The sequence below is a fragment of the Orbicella faveolata genome, unplaced genomic scaffold (assembly GCF_042242905.1).
Source record: "Orbicella faveolata isolate gen_17 unplaced genomic scaffold, um_ofav_v1 contig_47, whole genome shotgun sequence".
Taxonomy (NCBI): domain Eukaryota; kingdom Metazoa; phylum Cnidaria; class Anthozoa; order Scleractinia; family Merulinidae; genus Orbicella; species Orbicella faveolata.
In genome coordinates this window covers 1343158-1364253 of record NW_028301577.1, presented here as the reverse complement: position 1 = coordinate 1364253, position 21096 = coordinate 1343158, and the positions used below count along the sequence as shown (strand labels likewise).

The 21096-nt window shown below is 39.8% G+C and overlaps 1 protein-coding gene across 1 annotated transcript in view; it reads left to right on the top strand.

Moving 5' to 3' along the window:
- The window catches only part of LOC110046415 (stalled ribosome sensor GCN1-like), a 30091-nt gene that overhangs the window by 6309 nt on the left and 2686 nt on the right, over window positions 1-21096 (top strand). Inside the window, exons 18-56 of the mRNA XM_020752101.2 lie at window positions 439-544; window positions 3327-3419; window positions 3521-3596; window positions 3704-3869; window positions 4506-4725; window positions 4929-5053; window positions 5978-6156; window positions 6491-6587; window positions 7009-7134; window positions 7549-7744; window positions 7851-8200; window positions 8488-8583; window positions 8659-8930; window positions 9033-9222; window positions 9802-9927; window positions 10222-10332; window positions 10515-10655; window positions 10811-10864; window positions 11111-11200; window positions 12089-12245; window positions 12602-12723; window positions 13293-13407; window positions 13559-13738; window positions 14090-14310; window positions 14569-14637; window positions 14719-14857; window positions 15271-15467; window positions 15599-15856; window positions 16217-16432; window positions 16788-16952; window positions 17423-17584; window positions 17760-17852; window positions 17981-18124; window positions 18633-18746; window positions 18984-19139; window positions 19435-19548; window positions 19893-20123; window positions 20200-20393; window positions 20874-20988. Coding sequence (XP_020607760.2) covers window positions 439-544; window positions 3327-3419; window positions 3521-3596; window positions 3704-3869; window positions 4506-4725; window positions 4929-5053; window positions 5978-6156; window positions 6491-6587; window positions 7009-7134; window positions 7549-7744; window positions 7851-8200; window positions 8488-8583; window positions 8659-8930; window positions 9033-9222; window positions 9802-9927; window positions 10222-10332; window positions 10515-10655; window positions 10811-10864; window positions 11111-11200; window positions 12089-12245; window positions 12602-12723; window positions 13293-13407; window positions 13559-13738; window positions 14090-14310; window positions 14569-14637; window positions 14719-14857; window positions 15271-15467; window positions 15599-15856; window positions 16217-16432; window positions 16788-16952; window positions 17423-17584; window positions 17760-17852; window positions 17981-18124; window positions 18633-18746; window positions 18984-19139; window positions 19435-19548; window positions 19893-20123; window positions 20200-20393; window positions 20874-20988 — 5976 coding nt within the window. The remainder of the gene's footprint in view (window positions 1-438; window positions 545-3326; window positions 3420-3520; window positions 3597-3703; window positions 3870-4505; window positions 4726-4928; window positions 5054-5977; window positions 6157-6490; window positions 6588-7008; window positions 7135-7548; window positions 7745-7850; window positions 8201-8487; window positions 8584-8658; window positions 8931-9032; window positions 9223-9801; window positions 9928-10221; window positions 10333-10514; window positions 10656-10810; window positions 10865-11110; window positions 11201-12088; window positions 12246-12601; window positions 12724-13292; window positions 13408-13558; window positions 13739-14089; window positions 14311-14568; window positions 14638-14718; window positions 14858-15270; window positions 15468-15598; window positions 15857-16216; window positions 16433-16787; window positions 16953-17422; window positions 17585-17759; window positions 17853-17980; window positions 18125-18632; window positions 18747-18983; window positions 19140-19434; window positions 19549-19892; window positions 20124-20199; window positions 20394-20873; window positions 20989-21096) is intronic.

The window sequence follows — 21096 nt, the reverse complement described above, 5'->3', positions numbered from 1 at the left end:
GACATTAATACAGTACATTATCTTACATTACTCACAATACCCTACCTAGCTACAGGCAATAGGTTACCTTACTTTAACTTTACTTACTTGCTTACTCATTTCATACTATTTCTCCTATTTACTTACTTCAGTTATGATGTACGCTCCAGGCAATTAAAAGAGAGTGGTCCAATTCATCTGTGATAAATGCTGCTTTTATCAAAAGTTTACAAACTTCTTACAATTCTGTTTTGACCCGCAGCCTTTTTTGAAGAATAATAAATATTATACCACAAAACCCAACAAAACCTATTAATATACATTACTTATGGCAGTACAAGTAAATCTAGTAAGATTGAGTGTATATGTAACTCTATATGCATGAATTTATCCAGTTGTCTATCTCTACATTTTAAATACTGATTGCAGAAGTGATTTGTTGATCTATAATTTTATTAGACTATTGAGAAAGCCAGTAATCAACCAAATCAGGCTGCCATAGTAACTGAGGGACTTCTAGCTGCTTCTGTTCTTGTCAGATTGTCACTGGCTGATGTGCAAGCAGGTAACCTTATGCCATACAAATGAACTTGTTGATATGCTAGGTGTGTGAAGGTTATATTTCAAATGAAACGGTGGAAATGAAACAAATTCTCTCACCACAAATGTAAAAGATTGGAAGTTAAAGTGGTTGCTAACTATGGAAAGCCAAATGGTGCAAAATTCAAGAAACAAAATTGGCTTCACGTTCAACAAATTTGCTATCAAGGTCAAGAGAGACTTCAATCAAGCTCAACAAAATCAATTCACGTTCAACCGATTTCCTCTCAAGGTCAAGACATTTAGACTCAAGCTCAACAAATTTCCTTTCAAGGGCAAGAGGTATTTGAGTCAGGCTCAAGAGATTACTTAATCTACTTTCAACGAAAAATTTCTCTCAATTTCAAGCTTCGTTCCATATCATCCCGAAATTCCCCGTCACGTTTCAAAAACTCGACCTTTTAAAGTCAAGCCGCGAATGACGTGATGCTCAACATAGCCAAATTGCAACATCAACAACCCAAATACGTTGTCAACAACCTCGCCAACCAGTCACAAAGATCTAAAAAATGATTGACAGGCCTAGTACGACTCCCACTGTTTCGTGATAAACGGTCTTTGACCTTTAGAGTTTAGCTCTAACAAGTATGTCTTTCAGAGATTTTCCTCTCCTGTAGGAGATGAAAGGAGGGTCTCTGTATATTTCTCTAAGCAGAGGTTGATCTTGGATTAAATGCCATTTGCTCATTAAAATGCTTTTAAGATTGGGCACTGATGGATTATATTGTGTGACAAAAGGCAATAATCTCTTTTGCAATTTTGGTTTCTGTTGTAGTTGCCGACTTCCTGTTTTTAAATTCGATTTCTGCGAGGACTTTGTTGACCAGTTTCTCTGGATAGCCTCGAACACGCAAATTTGATCTGAAATTTTTGATCTTTTCTTCAAAACAAGAAGAGCGGACTCCATTCGAATAAATACATTTTCTTGCAATATACAATCTGGTGAGTCGTACAATGCTTCATAATCAGTCAATAAACGGACCAATTCTTCAAAGAAATTGTCCCATTCTTCGGTAGTCGAAGTTTCTGCCATGTTTGTAGCCATCTTTGATTTTTGGCGGGAAAATTTGCGAGATGCATTATGGGTAAATACTTCATGAACAGTATACGAAGTCTGTTCCACACGTTGCATTGTGGGTTAACTACTTTGTTGACTGGTTGGCGAGGTTGTTGACAACGTATTTGGGTTGTTGATGCTGCAATAGCCAAATTTGCAATATTCAGAGGCTCGTAAACTCAAAAGTAAAAATCTTCATAACAAACTGATTGCACGTTGTATTTGTACTTCCTTTCTTGTATATTTAGAGCTGAACAGATCGCGATTTGATTGAACTAAAACATTTCACGATTTTTCTAAATTAACGACCCAAGACAGCTAAACGAGAGGTCTACATTTAGCCTATTTTCAAATGCTAAAAAGGCGTTCTGGTACACGGCTTTTCCCAAAACGACCAGTTTGTTCTGAGAGAGCATTGTTTCTTCTTCAAATTAGTGAAATAAAATTTTTGGGTAAATAAAGTAGCCAAATTGCAGCATCAACAACCCAAATACGTTGTCAACAACCTCGCCAACCAGTCAACAAAGTAGTTAACCCACAATGCAACGTGTGGAACAGACTTCGTATACTGTTCATGAAGTATTTACCCATAATGCATCTCGCAAATTTTCCCGCCAAAAATCAAAGATGGCTACAAACATGGCAGAAACTTCGACTACCGAAGAATGGGACAATTTCTTTGAAGAATTGGTCCGTTTATTGACTGATTATGAAGCATTGTACGACTCACCAGATTGTATATTGCAAGAAAATGTATTTATTCGAATGGAGTCCGCTCTTCTTGTTTTGAAGAAAAGATCAAAAATTTCAGATCAAATTTGCGTGTTCGAGGCTATCCAGAGAAACTGGTCAACAAAGTCCTCGCAGAAATCGAATTTAAAAACAGGAAGTCGGCAACTACAACAGAAACCAAAATTGCAAAAGAGATTATTGCCTTTTGTCACACAATATAATCCATCAGTGCCCAATCTTAAAAGCATTTTAATGAGCAAATGGCATTTAATCCAAGATCAACCTCTGCTTAGAGAAATATACAGAGACCCTCCTTTCATCTCCTACAGGAGAGGAAAATCTCTGAAAGACATACTTGTTAGAGCTAAACTCTAAAGGTCAAAGACCATTTATCACGAAACAGTGGGAGTCGTGCTAGGCCTGTCAATCATTTTTTAGATCTTTGTGACTGGTTGGCGAGGTTGTTGATGTTGCAATTTGGCTACGTTGAGCATCACGTCATTCGCAGCTTGACTTTAAAAGGTCGAGTTGTTGAAACGTGACGGGGAATTTCGGGATGATATGGAACGAAGCTTGAAATTGAGAGAAATTTTTCGTTGAAAGTAGATTAAGTGATCTCTTGAGCCTGACTCAAATACCTCTTGCCCTTGAAAGGAAATTTGTTGAGCTTGAGTCTAAATGTCTTGACCTTGAGAGGAAATCGGTTGAACGTGAATTGATTTTGTTGAGCTTGATTGAAGTCTCTCTTGACCTTGATAGCAAATTTGTTGAACGTGAAGCCAATTTTGTTTCTTGAATTTTGCACCATTTGGCTTTCCATAGCTAACTGGAAGAGTTACAGAAAATCTGGAGAACTAAGCATATCTGGGTATTTAGTTTTATGGCACATTCATGAGTTCTTTTGCCCAGTAACTGTATTATCCAAACCTATTCAGCTGAATTACAACTTTCCTTGCAGAATCCAAACTTGGTTCATTTTGGACAGCTCTCCTTGATACAAAGAAACAACTATTTGTTTCAGAAAAGTTTTTAAATTTGGCATCTGAGGAAGGTACATCTTCTCTGTTGATATTTTGATTTACTGAAAGAAGACTTAAGTCTTCATTTCTTATAAAAATAGAAAAATAAAATATCACATGTTTCTCTCAACAGCTCTTCTCTCTTTGGTGTCTGTCATAGAGAAGCTTTTTTTAAGCCATGGACAGAGACTAAACAAATCTAACAACCAGTAAGCTAAGCCCATTCTATGATATTACAGTCTGGATTTTCTTTGCAGTTTTTTTGTGTTCTTACTTGATATTATTGTGATCTAAATCGTTATTTTCTTAATATCAGACCTTGGTACAGAGCTTTGGTGTTTCTACTGACTAATTCAAGTTGGAAGGTCAGGCACAGTACACAATCATGCATCCAACATTTGTTCAACAGTTTAGGGGAGAGTGCAGTTGAACTGCAATCTTCAATGCTGGCTGAGTTTTCAAAGCTTCTAGCACAACAGAAGGTAAGTGTAACATTCTAAGTATTAGTATTCCAGGACACTTCCTCTCTCCAGTGAGTCTTTTAGTGTGTGATTTCAACTGAAAGGAACTCATTTTAAAATGCAGTTTTTTGTTACAACTGAGTTGATCAATCCTGTTCCATTTGTATTAGATTTCTAGTTCTCATCCAGATACTTGTAGCATAAGAGCCTGACTTAGCATGTCAATGCATGTTCTTATGGTTCTTTCTATCTATCTATCAATCAATCAATCAATCAATCAATCAATCATTTTTTTATTTCTTAATGTACACTTTACAGTTGGACTGGGCTGCAGATAGCTAGCGCTAGTCTAGGCGGACCAGTCTATAGAAACAGGGAAGACACAAGGCCCATTGCTGTAAAGTAGTAATTTTCTCTTTGTTTGACTCTAAAATTTCCAAGGAGATTCTTCTAACTTGCTGATATGTCTAAATGGACGCATTTTGGCCTTAGATCACACCATCCTGTGATATCCTCTAATATAAGGGCTATGTCTGTTTCACCCCTTCTCTATGATCTCTGTATTTATTACTCACATGCTTTTACTGATACTCAGATTACTCAGAAGACACAACATTATACTCGTTATATTTTAAAAGAATGTCTGTATTCTTTCAGCATCATGTTGCAGATAGTTCCCTTCCAGTTGTTAATGGAGATGTGCCACAGGGTAGCTTGCCTAATGAAGCCAGAAGAACTAACATAAGTCACAGGATACTTGTGTCTACTCTTCGTTGCCTATTCCTGCCCCTTGTGAAGGGTAATCCAGACCTGTCTGCCAACACAAAAGACAAGATTGCATTACAAGTTCTTCTAGATGCACACCATCCTGCTGTCTGTAAGGCCATCTGTTCTTCCTATTTTCTTGATTTTCTTTTCTGATGTTCAGCTCATGTTTAGGAAGGTCTCCAAGATACCAAAAATGTTGGCCATCTGAGCATTTGTGACTATCATTCATGATAGCATATTTAATTATTTTTTGTAGTTTTCTTAACAATTCATACTTGTGATTATGAGAAATCTCTGTGTTTTGCCATGTAGTTACATTGAAGGACAATTTATGGGTCAGCATTACACACAGCTTGGGGATTGAGATAAACAGCTTTGTTGATTGTCATCAAGACTCCATCATTGATATGATTGTCTCTGGAAATACATTCCAAGAGGTAAACTTTCCATTGTTTATTAGGTCTAGAGTTTATAAATGACTTTAGCTTACAAATATGCATGAACTCAGTTCATGTGTGTGTTTATTTTTCATCACTCTGTAGCTCTCTGAGAATGGGTAACATCTTTTTTGTTTTAATGGTACCTCTTCCCTCAGATTGTTTATTCCAGGTGGTACTCCTTGGAGTATGTCCATTTAAGGATTACAAGAACTGACAGTATGATGCTGGGAGGTGTCAAGAGAGAGAAATCTGTTGACTGAAAAACACTGCAAACCGTTATCTTACTCTCTTTTCTGATTGCCTTAAATGATAGGTTTTGAGAATTTTGGGTGCATCAAAAAAGTATCCCTAGTTTCTACTGAGTTAATTTGTTTTAGAAATGAAACTGGACAATGGACCTTTTTCAGCTTGGGCTATTTATTGCCCCATTTCAGACCTTGTGATGATACTCTTGAGAATTCTTGCTGTGAAGTTTTCAAATTGTTGCATTGGTATGAATGAATAATTTTAAGATGACACAATTCTCTAGAGCATATCACATGGTCTGTGAAGGGAAACTCCGCACAAGCTAAAAAGGTCCATCAGGAGAATGGGAAATGCTGTAGGAACATGAGCTGCATGAGGCAAGTGTTTCCAGAGCTTTTTCAAGTTCTCCCAAACTCTTTCATTTCAGTTATAATTTTTCGAAAAATGTTAAGTCTTTTTGATCACACCATCATCATATGAACAGCTCATACTGGGTTTGTGTTTCTATTGAGTCAAAGGAGTACAACTTCTAGGATATGGTTTCTTACTGTATGTATCTAATAAATGGTTTTGATGTCACTTGTCTCGTTGATGCTATGTGACACTGTGGTAAGAAATTTGAAATTGATCACTCATAAAATTGTTTCTAGCTGTCTTATCAGATCCATTTTTTAGTCTTCACAGAATGCTCTCCACACCATGGCAAAACTTGCTCCAAAAGTCATTCTACCCAGACTCATAAAGCATGGTGTCATTTGTTTATCCAAACCAGCATTTTTACAAGTCACAGTTGAAGAGTACGCCATTATGTATACACCTGAAGGAGAGATCTACAACAGCAGTGTTCTAGAAAGGTTAGTTTGCTGCTTGCAAATGTTGATTTTGATGTGTGAAGATGTCTTGCCATGATGGAACATAGTTTACAAGTGGTTAAAAATGCACAGCACAATCACTCGCCTTTTGCCATATTTTTAGGCAAGAAACAAGGTATTCCTTTTTATGTGAAGATGATGTGAGAACCTTTGGAGTATTCAAGATAGCTCTCTCTAAGCATAAATGTCAATTTCATAATGAGAATCAAATTATTTCTGTTGGGTGATTTCTTGGTAAATTGCTACAAATAGGCCTCTATTGTTGTAGTGACTAGTAAACAAGCAATGGGTTGATTTGTTGTTGTTTCTCTCTCAGCGCCCGGGAAGCAGAGGCAGGAAAACGTAAGAACATGAAGAAAGAGTCCAAGGCATATTCCTATGAAGACCAAATCTGGGAAATGGAATTACGTGAGGTGTGTTGCATGAGGTCAAATGCATTTGCATTTGAAGATTGCAATAAAAAGGGAACGTAGTGGAAGAGTAGTGAAAGATCGAATTAAGAAAGGTTACATTTAACCTATTTCCATGTCACATTATCGTGAACTCGTCCTTCTTTTAATCTTAAAAAAAAAAGCCACCACAACCACCCCATCCCTGTCCACACCCCTTGTCAACTGTCCCTGACACACGGCCCTGACCAGCCTCTGTCCAGTTTTGACAGTGCCAGAACCAGTAGCGTTATAAGATTTAGATACAGGAACTGATACGTGGAATAGAGCAACAACAAAATGATCAAATAGGGCATTGTCCTTTGGTTTAGACGATGTGAAAGCTAAACAAACATGAGTGATAAAGCGAACTTGAATAACTTGAAGAAAATGTCAATTTTCGCAGTCATTACAAAAGAAGAAGCTAGCTGAAGGAAAACTGTCAGAAAAAGACGAGATGAGCCAAAAGGAAAAAGAAATTTTTGAAGCTCAGTTGATGAAGGAAGCAGAAATCAGAGACAGATTAAAAGAGGTAAGAAAAATAATATCATTATAGGAGACTCTGCTCGCAGGGTAGTCTTCTGCTCGCAATGGGAAAATCCATCAGAAATAAACGTTTGAGTCCAAAATGCACACAAAGCACAAGAGACGTCATATTTCTGAATAGTTGAGTAAGCCTGTAGCTTTTAATGACTGAAACATTGTCTCGTTTTTCACCTGTTGGCTTCTCAAGATGAAAATGTATGACCTGCAAATGTGTTTACAGATTGTTCTGTGTCCATCTTTTATCAGGAATGTAGATAAGTTACAGGATGTGGGACTCACATACAAACCTAACTGACTGAAGTGAATAGTCTGGGTTGTTTGAGTGACCCCAATAGATACATTGTAATGTAAGATACTTCCTGCCAATACAACAAAAGGCCTACTTGACTGTTGTTTTTAGCTTCACAGTGAGGTTGTCCAAGTAGGGTCATTACTGGAGACAGCTATAACAGCAAACCCAAAAGCTATGCGTTTTTACGTACCTACCATCCTACCCACCCTGTTGCCATTACTGCAGTCCCCCCTGACAGCCCCTGTCGTGATGCCAGTATTTCTAAAGCTTGGTAAAAGTGCATTCAAGGAACAAAAACGTCTTGGTAAGTGTGTGTATGAAGACTCGATTTGCTTAGAAGTTTGAGCTTTGACTACGTATATCTCTTAATCCTGGTGCTCTATGTATCTTATGTTTTTTTTTTCTATCAGCTGAGGTTGTTGGATATGTAACACTGAGACTTTTAAAACCCATGTGCTGCATTGAGCCAGGATGGTGTGAAGAAGATCTGTTATCAGCAACCAAGCGAGTCATTTCCATCATCCACTCCCAGACAGTACCTGTGAATGTTCTTGGAACAACTTCATCAGAATCCTTGACTGAGTTAATGTCCGCTCCAGCATTTGCCTTCTGTTTTCCTCTGCTGAGATGTGTGCTAAGAGAAGGTGGCAAAGCTGTGAAGGGAGATGAAGATCTTAGACAGGAAGTTCTACAAGTTGTTTCTGAACACTGTAAACTACGAGCAGGTGACAATGAAGACGGGGAGGACGAGCAGAAAGAGGTAAATGAGTTGAGTCGTGTAGAAATCTTGGAAGTGTGTATTTTTTTTTCCACTGGACATTTTTTTGTTGTGCAGTGACATGTTACGATCCGGTATCGCATCCCATTAACAAGGAACCTTAAATTGACATAATCCATGGCTGTATGGATGATTTCTGCTCGCAATGGCAGAATGACACATGATCAGTTGTGATTGCAAATCATACTTGTTGCATCACCTGGTTATGAGTCGCTATATCAACTGTATCTACAGGTGGAAGTGAAGGTGGTTTGGTTTTTCCTTTTCAGACTGACCCTAGTTTGTTGCCAAGACAAGAGATGCTGTCCTTGTTAGCTGAAATTATTTCCACAAGTACAGACACCATCAAGGGCTCGAGACTACAGGTACATTGTTTGTACTAGTTGAATTCTTCTCTAATTTTGACTGTTTCACTATTTTTGTGGTCATTCTCTTTCCAGCAACTTGCATCTCTTAGTCTGGTTGAACTGTGCAAAGCGTCCAGTGGTGGAGACGGTTGTGCTACAGCACTACCAGCTGAGATTTCAGTATTGCTGAAAGCCCTGGAGTCTCCAGCAGCTTCTCTTAGATTTGCGGCCTTGCAAGGGCTTCTGGTCATTACAGACCTGCTGTCTGCAGGGGATCATGGGACAGCACAGACTGCCAAGCTTATTAGACGACTGTGGGTGGCAAAGTTTGATGTTGATGAAGAAAATGCTAAAGTGGGAGAGAGGTATTCACTAGATATGCATCCTTTATCACAGAAAATTAAAGCATTACCAAGATGTAATGACCTTAACACTGACATTGTCAACTGATTGTTGATTCATTTCAGGTTATGGCAGGAAGTAGGTTACATTGTTCCTGAACCGTTATGCAGTGCACTCTTGGAGGACGTTGTACATGACGTAGAAGTTATCAGAAAGGCCGCTGCTCCAGCGCTTGCAGGAGCAGTTACTGAACACCCGGATGTTGCACCGTCCATTTTACAGCAGTTAGTCGATCTGTATGATGTCAAACTCAAGGTTCGCACGTGGATTGGTTCTCTTGTCTCAATATTTTTATCGCCATAAACTATGCATAAAAGTTCAAAGATTTGAATTAATCTGTAATCAGGCGTTCTTTTCTTCTCCCATTCACTGAAAAAAAGAATGCCTGATCGCAGGCTAGATTTGAACATATTATGACTTCATTGTTATGGTCTATAGGAGTGCAAACCATGGAAAGAGTTAAACCAAAGAAACCTAGAAAATTACTTTATAAAGTCATTAAAAAGTACTAAGTCTAAATGTCATACTTATGGAGATAAGGAGCTAGTTCTTCTGGCTATGGGCCAAACATCAATTAAGTGCTGTTAATAGCAGTAGTTTTCATCCTTGTTCTCCTACTTTCTCCTTTTTATTCAAGAGTGTAATTACTGAAGCCAATTGAAGACCTGGTCCTGGTCCAGGGATTTGTTTTACCAACGCTTATCCACTGTATAGCGATATATCCAGTCGATATCGTGCGTTATTCACCGTTTGAACTACTGGACCTACTAAGTTGTACACCACTTTAGATCCTGATTGTAAACATATTTTTGTCAACTTGATTTTTGTTTTCAGCTTCCTCCACCAGTAGTGGACAAGCTAGGGCGAGTGGTGCCAAGTGACATATCTGACCCATGGTGTGCGAGGTGTGGGATAGCACTGGCTCTAGGAGAGTTATCGCCCACTCTATCTGAAGAGGAGGTAAATTTCGTGATGGTGAAACAGAATGTAAAATGGCCACCTCAAGCAGATTATGTGACAATATTAACTAAGTATGGCCTTCAGTAGAATCAATTTAATTTCTCATCTGAAGTTTTGTTATATATGGGTGATTTGTATTCAGACAACCCACTGACTGAAAAACTGTTCATCTAACTCTCTTTGAGTGACATTTGGGAAGAAAAAAGTCATAGTATAATGCAAACACTCATTTACATGTGAAGGTGCCTGTTTACGGAATGTGCGTAAAAAATTGTGTTAACCCTTGTTCTTTAGGTCCCTCCATTGTTTGTCTTTTTTGTGCCAACTGGTCTCGGAGATCACAATCTAGAAGTCAGGAAACACATGTTGAATGCGGCACTGAAGGCAGTGAATGACCATGGAAAGGTTTGTATTGTACATGTTGTTATTGTCTATCCTGCAATATGGGTTAAATTTGAAAAGAATATGTGAATATATTGTCAGTTAGTTTTCATTGTTTTCATCTAAGGGGACTACTAAGTAAACGTGTATTTCTTAGATTAGTGTATTCATTTTTGTAATTGTCTTGTCATTTTTTTGTTTCACAGACCAACATAACGCTTCTTTTACCAGTGTTTGAGCAATTCTTGGACATGGCTCCAGACACTTCTGCGCATGACACGATCCGTCAATCAGTGATCATTTTGATGGGTTGTTTAGCGCGGCACTTGGACAAGGATGACCCAAAGGTAGGGTTCTTCATGTAAAACTATTCATTTATCACCATCTTTCCCTTTGATTGTTGTGAAGATTAGCTGATATTTTAAGCAGGAATGGTTCGAGTTAATTAATTTTTACTGACCAAATAGCGATTGAAAACGTGTTCTTCTTTTACTTTTTTAAGGTCAGACCAATCGTTGGAAAACTCTTGAACGCTCTATCAACACCGTCACAGCAGGCAAGTTAACTAGTGCCATAGTAACATCCCCTTTGCTCGCTCATTCATATTGTTCAGGGTTGCAGATTTCAGTTTGGTCAGTTATAGTAAAATAGGAGCGAAAATAAAGATGACTCCTTGACCTGTGTTAGTACCATAGGCACAGAAACAACTGAACTACCATCAACAAGAAGACAGGTAGATTGATTAAATAATATCATGATAAAGATATGGAATGCTGGAATGTTAACTGAACACATTTAACAGGTTCAAGAAGCTGTAGCAAATTGTCTTCCTCCTCTTGTACCAGCAATCAAATCAGAAGCTCCAGAAATGGTGAAGAATCTCTTGAATCAGGTACACAGTCATATCTTGTTACGCGATAGTGACGAATCTAATCCTTTATTGAGTATGTTCGAGCATAGAAATACAATTTCCATTACAGTGAAACCTGTATTAAGCAGACACCCTCTGTTAAGTGGACACCAGCTTAGGGCCCAAAATTTTCTTCCCACATTTACTGTAAAATAAACCTGTATTCAGCGGACATCTCTATTAAACTGACGCGGACACCAATATTAAGCCATTTTGTTGCACAAAACCCGCAATAAGCGGACACTTCAAGGGCTCATTTTACTTCTACAGGTTCAGCTGAGACTCCTTAATATCGTTCAGCGATATCGTTGTAAAGCTAAGTGATTATTCCAGATTGATGCATTGATCGACTGGACATTGTACTATGAGCAGTCTTAGCTATTCTTTAATCTTACACTGTGTTTACACTGTGCTACAAAAGGGTTAATATTTAACTATTATTGAACAACATGGTAGGACCTGTTTTGAGCAGACACCCTGTATTAAGCGGACACTAGTGAGGGTCCTAAGGTTGTCCGCTTAATACAGGTTTCACTGTACATGTGTTTCAACCTCATAATATCAACTGAATAGCAGCATCTCTGGAAGTTCTGGAAGTTCAGTGTTCATATTAAGCTGGTTGTCTCACAAGTCAGAGATTCATGTGAGGGGCTTGGCAATTAACCCTCCATCCCACAAAATACCGCTTCTCCTGCCTAACCTCACAAAACACAAGTCCAAGCTAAACCCTGCTCTGCACAATTCCTCACTTTTCTAGCCACCAGCTCTCTTTCTCTGTGCTCCCACACTCTAACCCTTCAAAGAATACTTCTAAGCGCATTGACCCTTCCAGGTTGGTGTCATTTATTGACCTGGTTGTTTTCATTTCAGCTCCTTGAGTCCACTGTGTACGGTGAGAGGAAGGGTGCAGCATATGGACTGGCAGGACTAGTGAAGGGTTTGGGAATTTTGTATCTTAAACAACTCAATATCATGTCTACCCTACAGGAAGCTATACAAGATAAAAAGAACTACCGACACAGGGAGGGTAAGGCAAACCATTGTAACACCTACCAATGTTCGGATTTGTTAAACTTTTCTAAAAGTAAAAATATCGTGGATCCGTTACCAGAATTGATCATGATAATATAGGATAAAACGTTCTCTGGTAAAAAGTATTAAAAAAATGTAAGCTTTCGATAGCCGGTCGATTAGTGTCATGTGGCCTAGCTCAGTAGACCCCACCTCCACCGCGGGAGGGGAGTGAGAAGCAAGTAAAGTTTTGACCATAGTATAGGGTTTTAGTTTCTTGGTAAATTTGTCGGTTTTGCTTTATTTGTGTGTGTTCTTACAGTATTGGGAGATCATCTAATCCGGTTGTGATGAATAATTCTGTTTTTTTAGGAGCATTGTTTGCTTATGAGATGCTCTGTTCCATGTTGGGTCGTTTGTTTGAACCGTATGTGGTACACGTTCTTCCCAACCTTCTGCTCTGCTTCGGTGATGGAAACCAATACGTCAGAGAGGTAAGCTGATCGATGACTAATTTCTCCAAACAAAGTCATTAGCTTCTCATGTTATAATTGGCATTATTATAGCTCTTACTACGCGCGCTGTGATTGGTTAATTTAGCGGGCCGTATTCTACTGTACGGCTCGCTGAATTTTTTTTGCCAAAATGTTTCGTTATTTATCGCCAAGTGTTCTTGACTTTTGTAGCAAGTCGAAATTTGCTTTAAATTGTGTATTAAAACGTACTAACGATTTAATTTCAAATGGACTCAGTTTGCTTTCGACGTGCGTAAGAAATTTGAAACCGTCAGACACAGTAGAGATTAATAAATATCTTACTAACCTCGTTTTCTCGGTCCGTACTCTAAGTCGCGGATCCTCGTTTTTTCCCCTTCAATTTAAGGCCCGCGCATTTCGCGCTTGGGTGATTTGTCGAAGGTTAAAAAACTCGGTCCGTAAATTACAGTACGAACCTCTAATTCTGTTAGTAAGAGGTATTGGTGTAACACCAAATTCTCATTAAAAACTTACAATGAAATGTATGGTGATCAATAAGGAGAATTCCAGACTATCGTTGTTTTCAGGCCACTGATGATACTGCCCGTGCAGTAATGAAGAATCTCAGTGCTCATGGAGTCAAGCTTGTTTTACCATCATTGTTGGCTGCGCTGGAAGAAGATTCTTGGAGAACTAAAACTGGTATGTATTGATTGTGTGTGAGTCAAAAGGGTTTGTTAAGACCTGATCACTCTTTTTCTTATTCTTTACGACAAAAAAACTCACGGAAATGTTAAATTTTTTGAAGAGGAACTTATTGCTTTGACTCTGATGTTAATTTGCTTGTTTTTAGGCAGTGTTGAACTGCTTGGTGCCATGGCATTTTGTGCTCCAAAGCAGTTATCGTCGTGTCTTCCCAGTATTGTGCCTCGCTTGTGTGAAGTGCTCACAGACTCTCACATGAAAGTTCAGAATGCTGGTGCCCAGTCCCTGAAACAAATTGGCTCTGTCATCAGGAATCCAGAGATCTTAGGTAAAATTCATTCCGTTACTTTTTTTCCTTTTTACATAAATCGGAGATCATCGGTTCCTATTCACATTTCCTTGGAGTGAGTGGTCTCTCTGCTGCTAGTGTGTTTTCAAATGTAATTTTGCAGTATTTCCTCCGTGAAGTTTGAATTTTAATTTTACCTTACAGACAGAACTAGGGTACAGTAAGTTTCCGTTTTTATTTCTGTCCATGATGACGTATTAAATGGCATGTACAAGTAACTATGTAATATCATTCACTCACGTTTGTGACCCTGTGATGATCTCGTTGTATTCAGTTAGCTACAAGTCCATTGTTCAATCTTTCATTTGAACCTTTGTTCTTTATCCGCAGCTATTTCGTCTGTGCTCCTTGAAGCCCTGATGGATCCTTCAACTAAGACTGCCCCTTGTTTACAAGTTCTTTTACAAACTTCTTTTGTTCACTTCATTGATGCGCCTTCGCTTGCTCTAATCATGCCCGTCCTGCAACGTGCGCTCAGCGAACGTTCAACGGAAACAAAGAAAATGGCGGCTCAGATTATTGGCAATATGTATTCTCTAACGGACAAAAAGGTAAGCTGGAACCTGAGCTGGATAACATCTAGTTATCTCCGTCTTTTTCCATGTTATTGAATAACCCAGTCAGATGACTTAACTGCGTATATATTAGGCAGTATTCCACAAGTTTTATGCAACGTTATTTTCCCTAGGTATTGCCATATTTGATTTTTATTTGAATTATTTCATATATACTTCACATGGAATATATAATGTGTTGTTTTTCTAGATGTTTGTTTAGCTACTTGGAAAATTTACTCTCATTTTTTTCAGGATCTTGCTCCTTATTTGGGAGCAGTTGTTCCAGGATTGAAACAAGCTTTACTTGATCCTGTACCAGAGGTAACGAGTTGGAATAATTGGAAATTTAGTTTGTTTATTTCTCGAGCCATTTGGTGTAACCTTGCCATATTCGTCTGTTAGGTCCGTGCAGTTTCTTCCCGCGCCCTCGGTGCTATGGTCCGCGGTATGGGTGAGGAGAGTTTTGAGGATCTGTTACCTTGGCTGATGGAGACTCTGACGTCAGAAAACAGCAGTGTAGATAGATCAGGAGCAGCTCAAGGTATGGCTCGTCACACCTCATGAATAATAAGATTGATTTGTAGGTAGATAATCATAGTGCTTTTTATACTTGCAAGGAAAGTCCTTCATAACTGAACGTAGGTACTCTACAATTAAAAACTTGCTGTAAGAAGGCGAGAAATCAATATGTCTTTTAGTACTTTAGTTCAGCACTAGTTGTACAAATGAGAAAAGGGTCTACTTCTCACATTGATTCCAACACTTCCAGCCTTACACGCAGTTTTGGTACGAGATATTAAGACGTTTCTGCAACTAACCAGTTATTTTTCTGCGAGAGGGACATACCATATCTCGTGACTTAACTAGCGGCTTATGCTGGTTAACAATAAGTTGCGTTGTCCAAACTTCAGGTCTCTTACACACGAATAACAGTACCTGACTTCTGTGTTCCAGGTCTCGGGGAAGTTCTGTGTGCCCTGGGTACTAGCAAACTAGAAAAGCTGATGCCGGAAGTGATCTCCACAACAGAACGCACTGAGCTTGCGCCGCACGTGAGGGAAGGGTATCTCATGTTATACATCTATCTACCGTCTACATTCAAAGATGACTTCATTCCATTTGTAGGACCTGTCATACCCTCAGTACTTAAGGTTAGCCGCTTTTTATTGACTTTCAACTTCTAAAAACTGAAGTTGATGTTAAACCCTTCACATTATAGAAATAATAGAAATCATCACTGCGTAGTATTGACAAGAGTTGTCGTTGTTGTATTTCTTCCAAGGGTCTCGCGGATGAGTCTGAATACGTTCGAGACACCTCACTCAAGGCTGGACAGCGTATTGTGAACTTGTACGCCGACACCGCCATTGAATTGTTCCTGCCTCAGTTAGAGAAAGGATTGTTTGATGATAATTGGAGAATACGACACAGTTCTGTTCAGTTACTGGGTGATCTGTTGTACAAGATATCCGGTGTGACTGGCAAAATGACCACCGAGGGACAAGAAGACGATAACTTTGGAACTAGTCAGTCCAATCAGGTGATGTGCATTGTAAATGACAATTACATCATACATGTCGGTCTGTCGTATCTTACGTGATCAATCGGGATTTTCTTCGAGAAAATCTGCCTATTGAATAATGGTGTAAATCATCCCAGTTTTCTTTGTGACCATTGTTACCAAAGTTTAGATGAACTAGGAATTCATTGATTTCTTTGGCGTTCGTGACAAATCCTGCTTAATTTAGCGGTGAAAAAGTTTGTAGCATTTTAGCTATACTTAAGTGTTCTGATCTCCTTTAAAAAGCACTGAAACATCCCCAGCACCAATTAATACTTACGAAAACGAATCCACTAAACTCCTAACTGTACTGCGTTCTTGTGTCCTTTATTGAGACAGGCCATTATTCAATCCCTTGGTTCTGAGCGTCGTAATCGTGTTCTAGCTGGGCTCTACATGGGCCGTTCTGATGTATCCCTCATGGTGCGCCAAGCGGCCTTGCACGTGTGGAAGGTTGTGGTCCCTAACACACCACGCATCCTGAGAGAGATCCTTCCCACTCTGTTCTCTCTCTTGCTGGGATGTTTAGCTAGTACTAGCTTTGACAAGAGACAAGTAAGTTCTTTTGTGGTTTGATATCGATTTCAAACTCAATACTGTTTGGGCGGTCAGTGTTCAAGAAACAGTCTTACACAAATTGTTTCTGACCTGAAAAAGATATAGACATACTGAATAATACAGAAAAAATACACAACTACAAAACCATTCTAGGCACTTGTCTTATACCGTGAGAAGCCATTTTTCGAGATGTCTGTTGCTAACGTCTGTTGTTGTAACGTGATATTAGTAAAGAGAAGCTAGCTTGACAGCTTTTACAGTGCTTGTGCTCGTTGCAATAAAGAATGATTTAATCTGAGGAGCCTGGACTAGCGGTTGTTGTATGGCTGCTGATGTTGATGGCATTTTTAAGGTGGCAGCTCGTACACTTGGTGACCTTGTTCGTAAACTGGGCGAGAGAGTGCTGCCTGAGATCATACCAATCTTGGAGCGAGGCCTGGACAGTGAAAAAAGTGATGAAAGGCAAGGAGTTTGTATTGGACTCAGCGAGATCGTCTCTTCAACCAGCAAGGAACAGGTAAAACAAGATTAACAATCTTGTATTTATACTTAATTAACTATTTTGCCTCTCAAGACAACTCTATCTCCAGTTTCCCTGTTTCCATCTTCTTGTTTCCAGTCTCCTAAATATGAACAAGCCTAGTCTTAACTGGGAGGCGCGGTGGCCTCATGGATGGTGCGCTCGACTCTGGATCAAGCGGTCCTGGTTTGAGACCAGACTGGGGACATTGTGCCGTGTTCTTGGGCAAGACACTTAACTCTCCCAGTGCCTCTCTCCACCCAGGTGTATAAATGGGTACCGACAAATTTAATGTTGGGAATACAAATGAATGAACTAGCATCCCATCCAAGGGGGAGTAGAAATACTCCTAGTCCTTCATGCTAGAGAGACCGGGATAAGCTCCGTCCTGTTAGGCCACTTGGCTCGTGTGCACGCTTTACCTAGACTTGACTGAGGTTTAGTGATGTTGATTTTTGTCACTGTAGGTTGTGCAGTATGTAGATTCACTCGTGCCCACTGTCCGTCGAGCATTGATTGATCCACTGCCTGAAGTCCGAGTAGCTGCTGCCAAGACATTTGATCAGCTTCATAACACCATCGGAACTAAAGCTTTGGATGACATTTTGCCAGACCTGCTCAAGAAAATGGTAATTTGTCTGTTTCCTGGCTTGGTGCTACTCTCTAATGCAATCCATCAGTTACTAACCAATCAGAATCGATTTCCTGCTGTTTTAACAAATACGTAATGTCCTAAGCACCTTGCTCGGCGCATGGTGCTCATTAAGGAACTTATTCTCATGGAGCTGTCTGGATGTGTTTCAGGATGAGCCGTCCCTGTCTGAGTATGCACTGGATGGCCTCCGTCAAGTAATGGCTGTGAAGAGTAGAGTGGTGTTGCCATTCCTTGTACCTCAGGTTAGTCCACACAAAAACATTTTACCATGACGTTTTCTTGGTGATGTTGCATTGGCCTAATTAATTCCAGCTTTTAGCTTTTAGCTAGAAACCAAGCGTATAGTCAGTAAATGACTTTTGTTTTTCAGCTCATCACTCCTCCTGTCAACACCCGTGCGTTGGCCATATTGTCTGCAGTAGCAGGTGATTCTCTGACCCGTCATCTGAGTAAGATTTTACCAGCAATGCTGAAGGCGATACAAGGCTGTTTTGGCACGGAGCACGAGGAAGAGGTTAGTCAATCATCAAATCACTCTTGTTTCTGCTACTAATTAGGTCTCGTACTAATTATCTCGTGCGTGAAGCCTGCCGAAAGTAAAAAAAAAAAAGAAATATCAAGCGATAATTGATCCTTGCCACATACGACATGTTTGTTGCACTTTTTTTTTTTTGATCTTGTTCAGTGGCTTACCTTCCATACGTTTTCTGTATCTCAGTGTTAAAGGGGGGATTCATAGCTTTCACTCCTGGCAGGAGATCTTTGAAAACCTTTTCTTTCCAGTAGCAGTTGTTACTGACAGAATAACGTGTCGTATTTTTCAAGTCACTAACAAACGGCAAAAAATTCTTGGACTGCTAGAATCAGATCGACGTGCTGGATTAGCGTCTCCTAAGTACTTGGCAGTCTTCACATATTATAGTGAAGCCGCAGAAAACTGTTTCAGAAAGTTTCTGTTTTCGTAATTGGCAAAGTGTTTGGTTGTGACCGTTGTTTTAGCATTTTTTGTTTCTTTTTGGTAGGAACTGGAAGGCGCGTCCAGTTTAGTGTTGTCTGTTGAAGATGATGTGGGCATCAGGACCATTATGGATGAACTCATGGGAGCCTCTAAAGATCCAGTGCCTGGCATGAGAAGGGTGAAATGACTGTTTGCTGCTTGAGCTATGTTGAATTGTTGACACAAGAAAACACGACAAATTTTTCCTGATATGTTTACCTGTAGGAAACTGTGGGAATTTTCGAAGCAAGAAATAAGTTCTTAGGGGAAAAAAGGACTAGGCTTGAAATACTTCCATAAACATAATAATTGTGAGCAACGTGTTAGATTCTGTTTATAGTAAAATTTGATGTGGATGTTTTATTTCACCCACTAGGCCTCAGTGTCTCTCTTGCACACCTTCTGTCAGGAGACTAAAGCAGACTATTCCCAGTTCATCCCTGCCCTGTTTCGTGGTATTATTCACTTGATGAATGATTCTGATGAACTGGTGGTGGACATGAGCTGGAACGCTTTGAATGCTGTAACCAAGGTAACAAGTTTGTTACCAGTCTCTTCAAATTCAAAAGTGTTGTTGAAAGAAGTGTTGGGTTTGCATCTCGTCACGACACTGGAGTTGTTTTTTGAGCATGGTCCTCAGCCAAACTTACCGGAAGTAAAGGTTTTACAAGCGGAACAAACAGAGTATTGATCACGTTAATCTGGATAGCGATACTTGTTGATAAATGCACGTGCAATTGTTGGTTTAACAGCACAAAGCATGCCTCTGTAGTTGAGCTTCATTGTGCATGTTACAGTTGATCTGTATTTATTGACGTTCCTTGTAGCGTTTGGACGCCGCTGAACAGTTGCAGTACATAAGCCACTTGCGGCAAGCCGTCAGATATGTCTCAGATGATGTCAAGGATAGAGATCTGCCAGGATTTTGTCTTCCTAAAAAGGTATAGCTGATTTATTCTGTTAATTCATTAGTGATGAAAATCTGATTTCTCTTAACAATAACATCTACTAGTCCCACCGCTATGCCACCTAAAAAAATTGGTTCGCAAGGCGTACTTAACAAATGGAGTAGACTCCCAAATTGAGAGCTTGGACTTAATTTAGCTTAGTCTTATGGTGAAAGTAACTCTCTATTTCTTGTGGTCGTAGAAAGTGCAAACAAGGAGTTTTGCTCTGTTGCAGCTCTCTCGGTAGTGTATCTTAAGTGCGTTTCTGACATTCCTCCGTATGTCTCTTGAGAGTGGTATTCATTGTGTTTATATCATGTCTTATTCATTCTCGACAGGGTATCGCTCCTATTCTACCGATATTCCGAGAAGGAATTCTTAATGGCACACCCGAGTTAAAGGAGCAAGCTGCCAAGGGCTTGGGAGAGGTCATTAGCCTTACAAGTGCTGCAGCTCTGAGACCTTTTGTGGTGAACATCACCGGGCCCCTGATTCGTATCCTTGGAGACCGTTTCACATGGAACGTCAAAGTAGCGGTACTGCAGACACTGGGGTTATTGTTAGGCAAGGTTTGTACACCTCACTTGAGCTTTTTGTTGTTGCAATGGTTTATTTTCTCACCATTACCTTTGTCTTGCATGACAGGTTGGCGCCATGTTAAAACCTTTCCTTCCGCAACTTCAAACCACTTTTATCAAGGCGCTAAACGATCCCAACCGAGAAGTGCGCATGTGCGCAGCCAAGGCGCTTCAGAAGCTGATTAAACTTCACACTCGGGTGGATCCTTTGTTTACTGAACTGCACAATGGAGTCAAGAACACTGAAGACACCACCATAAGGTTAGAAAGACTGCCTGACTTTGTCTTCTCATCAGCCCAGTGTTTGATTGTTATACCTAATTGTACATTTTGGTACTCTTCGGTGGTATATCAGGCGAGTTTGGTCGAGCGAGACCAAACGTGCCTGATATGCCGCCGAATCGTACCAAAAACGACATGATTAGGTATTTACCGCGCCCAAATTCGGTCAAGTGACCATGATATCGTAGCCATATCAGGTCAGTGACTTGATATCGCAGGATGTCAGGGCAGTAGATACGGCTTCTGATTGGCTAATTGCGAATTTGGGTACGGTAATGCATTATATCACCAGGTGGCGCCACTGACGTCTTTGCCACTCCACAACTCACATAAACGGCTTCCTTGAAAATGCAGCTACGCCACTTTTGAACCCAGTAAAAGTTCAATCCAGTCAGTAGATTTAATACTCTAAGAGCACAACATCTCCAAAGTTTGAACTGTTATTTCCGTTTGTTGTAGAGAGACACTGCTGCAGGCCTTACGGGGTGTGATCGCAGGCGCAGGACGGAAGATGGGTGACCCAATAAGAAAAACTCTCACCAGTACATTACTGGATTTACTGGGACATGCTGATGTAAGAATCGACCGTTTTACTAACCATTTGTTCCTAAGGCGCCTTTGGCTTTGCACTTCAGTTACTGTGATCCACCTCGATTGATTGACTGACTACTGACTGATGGAC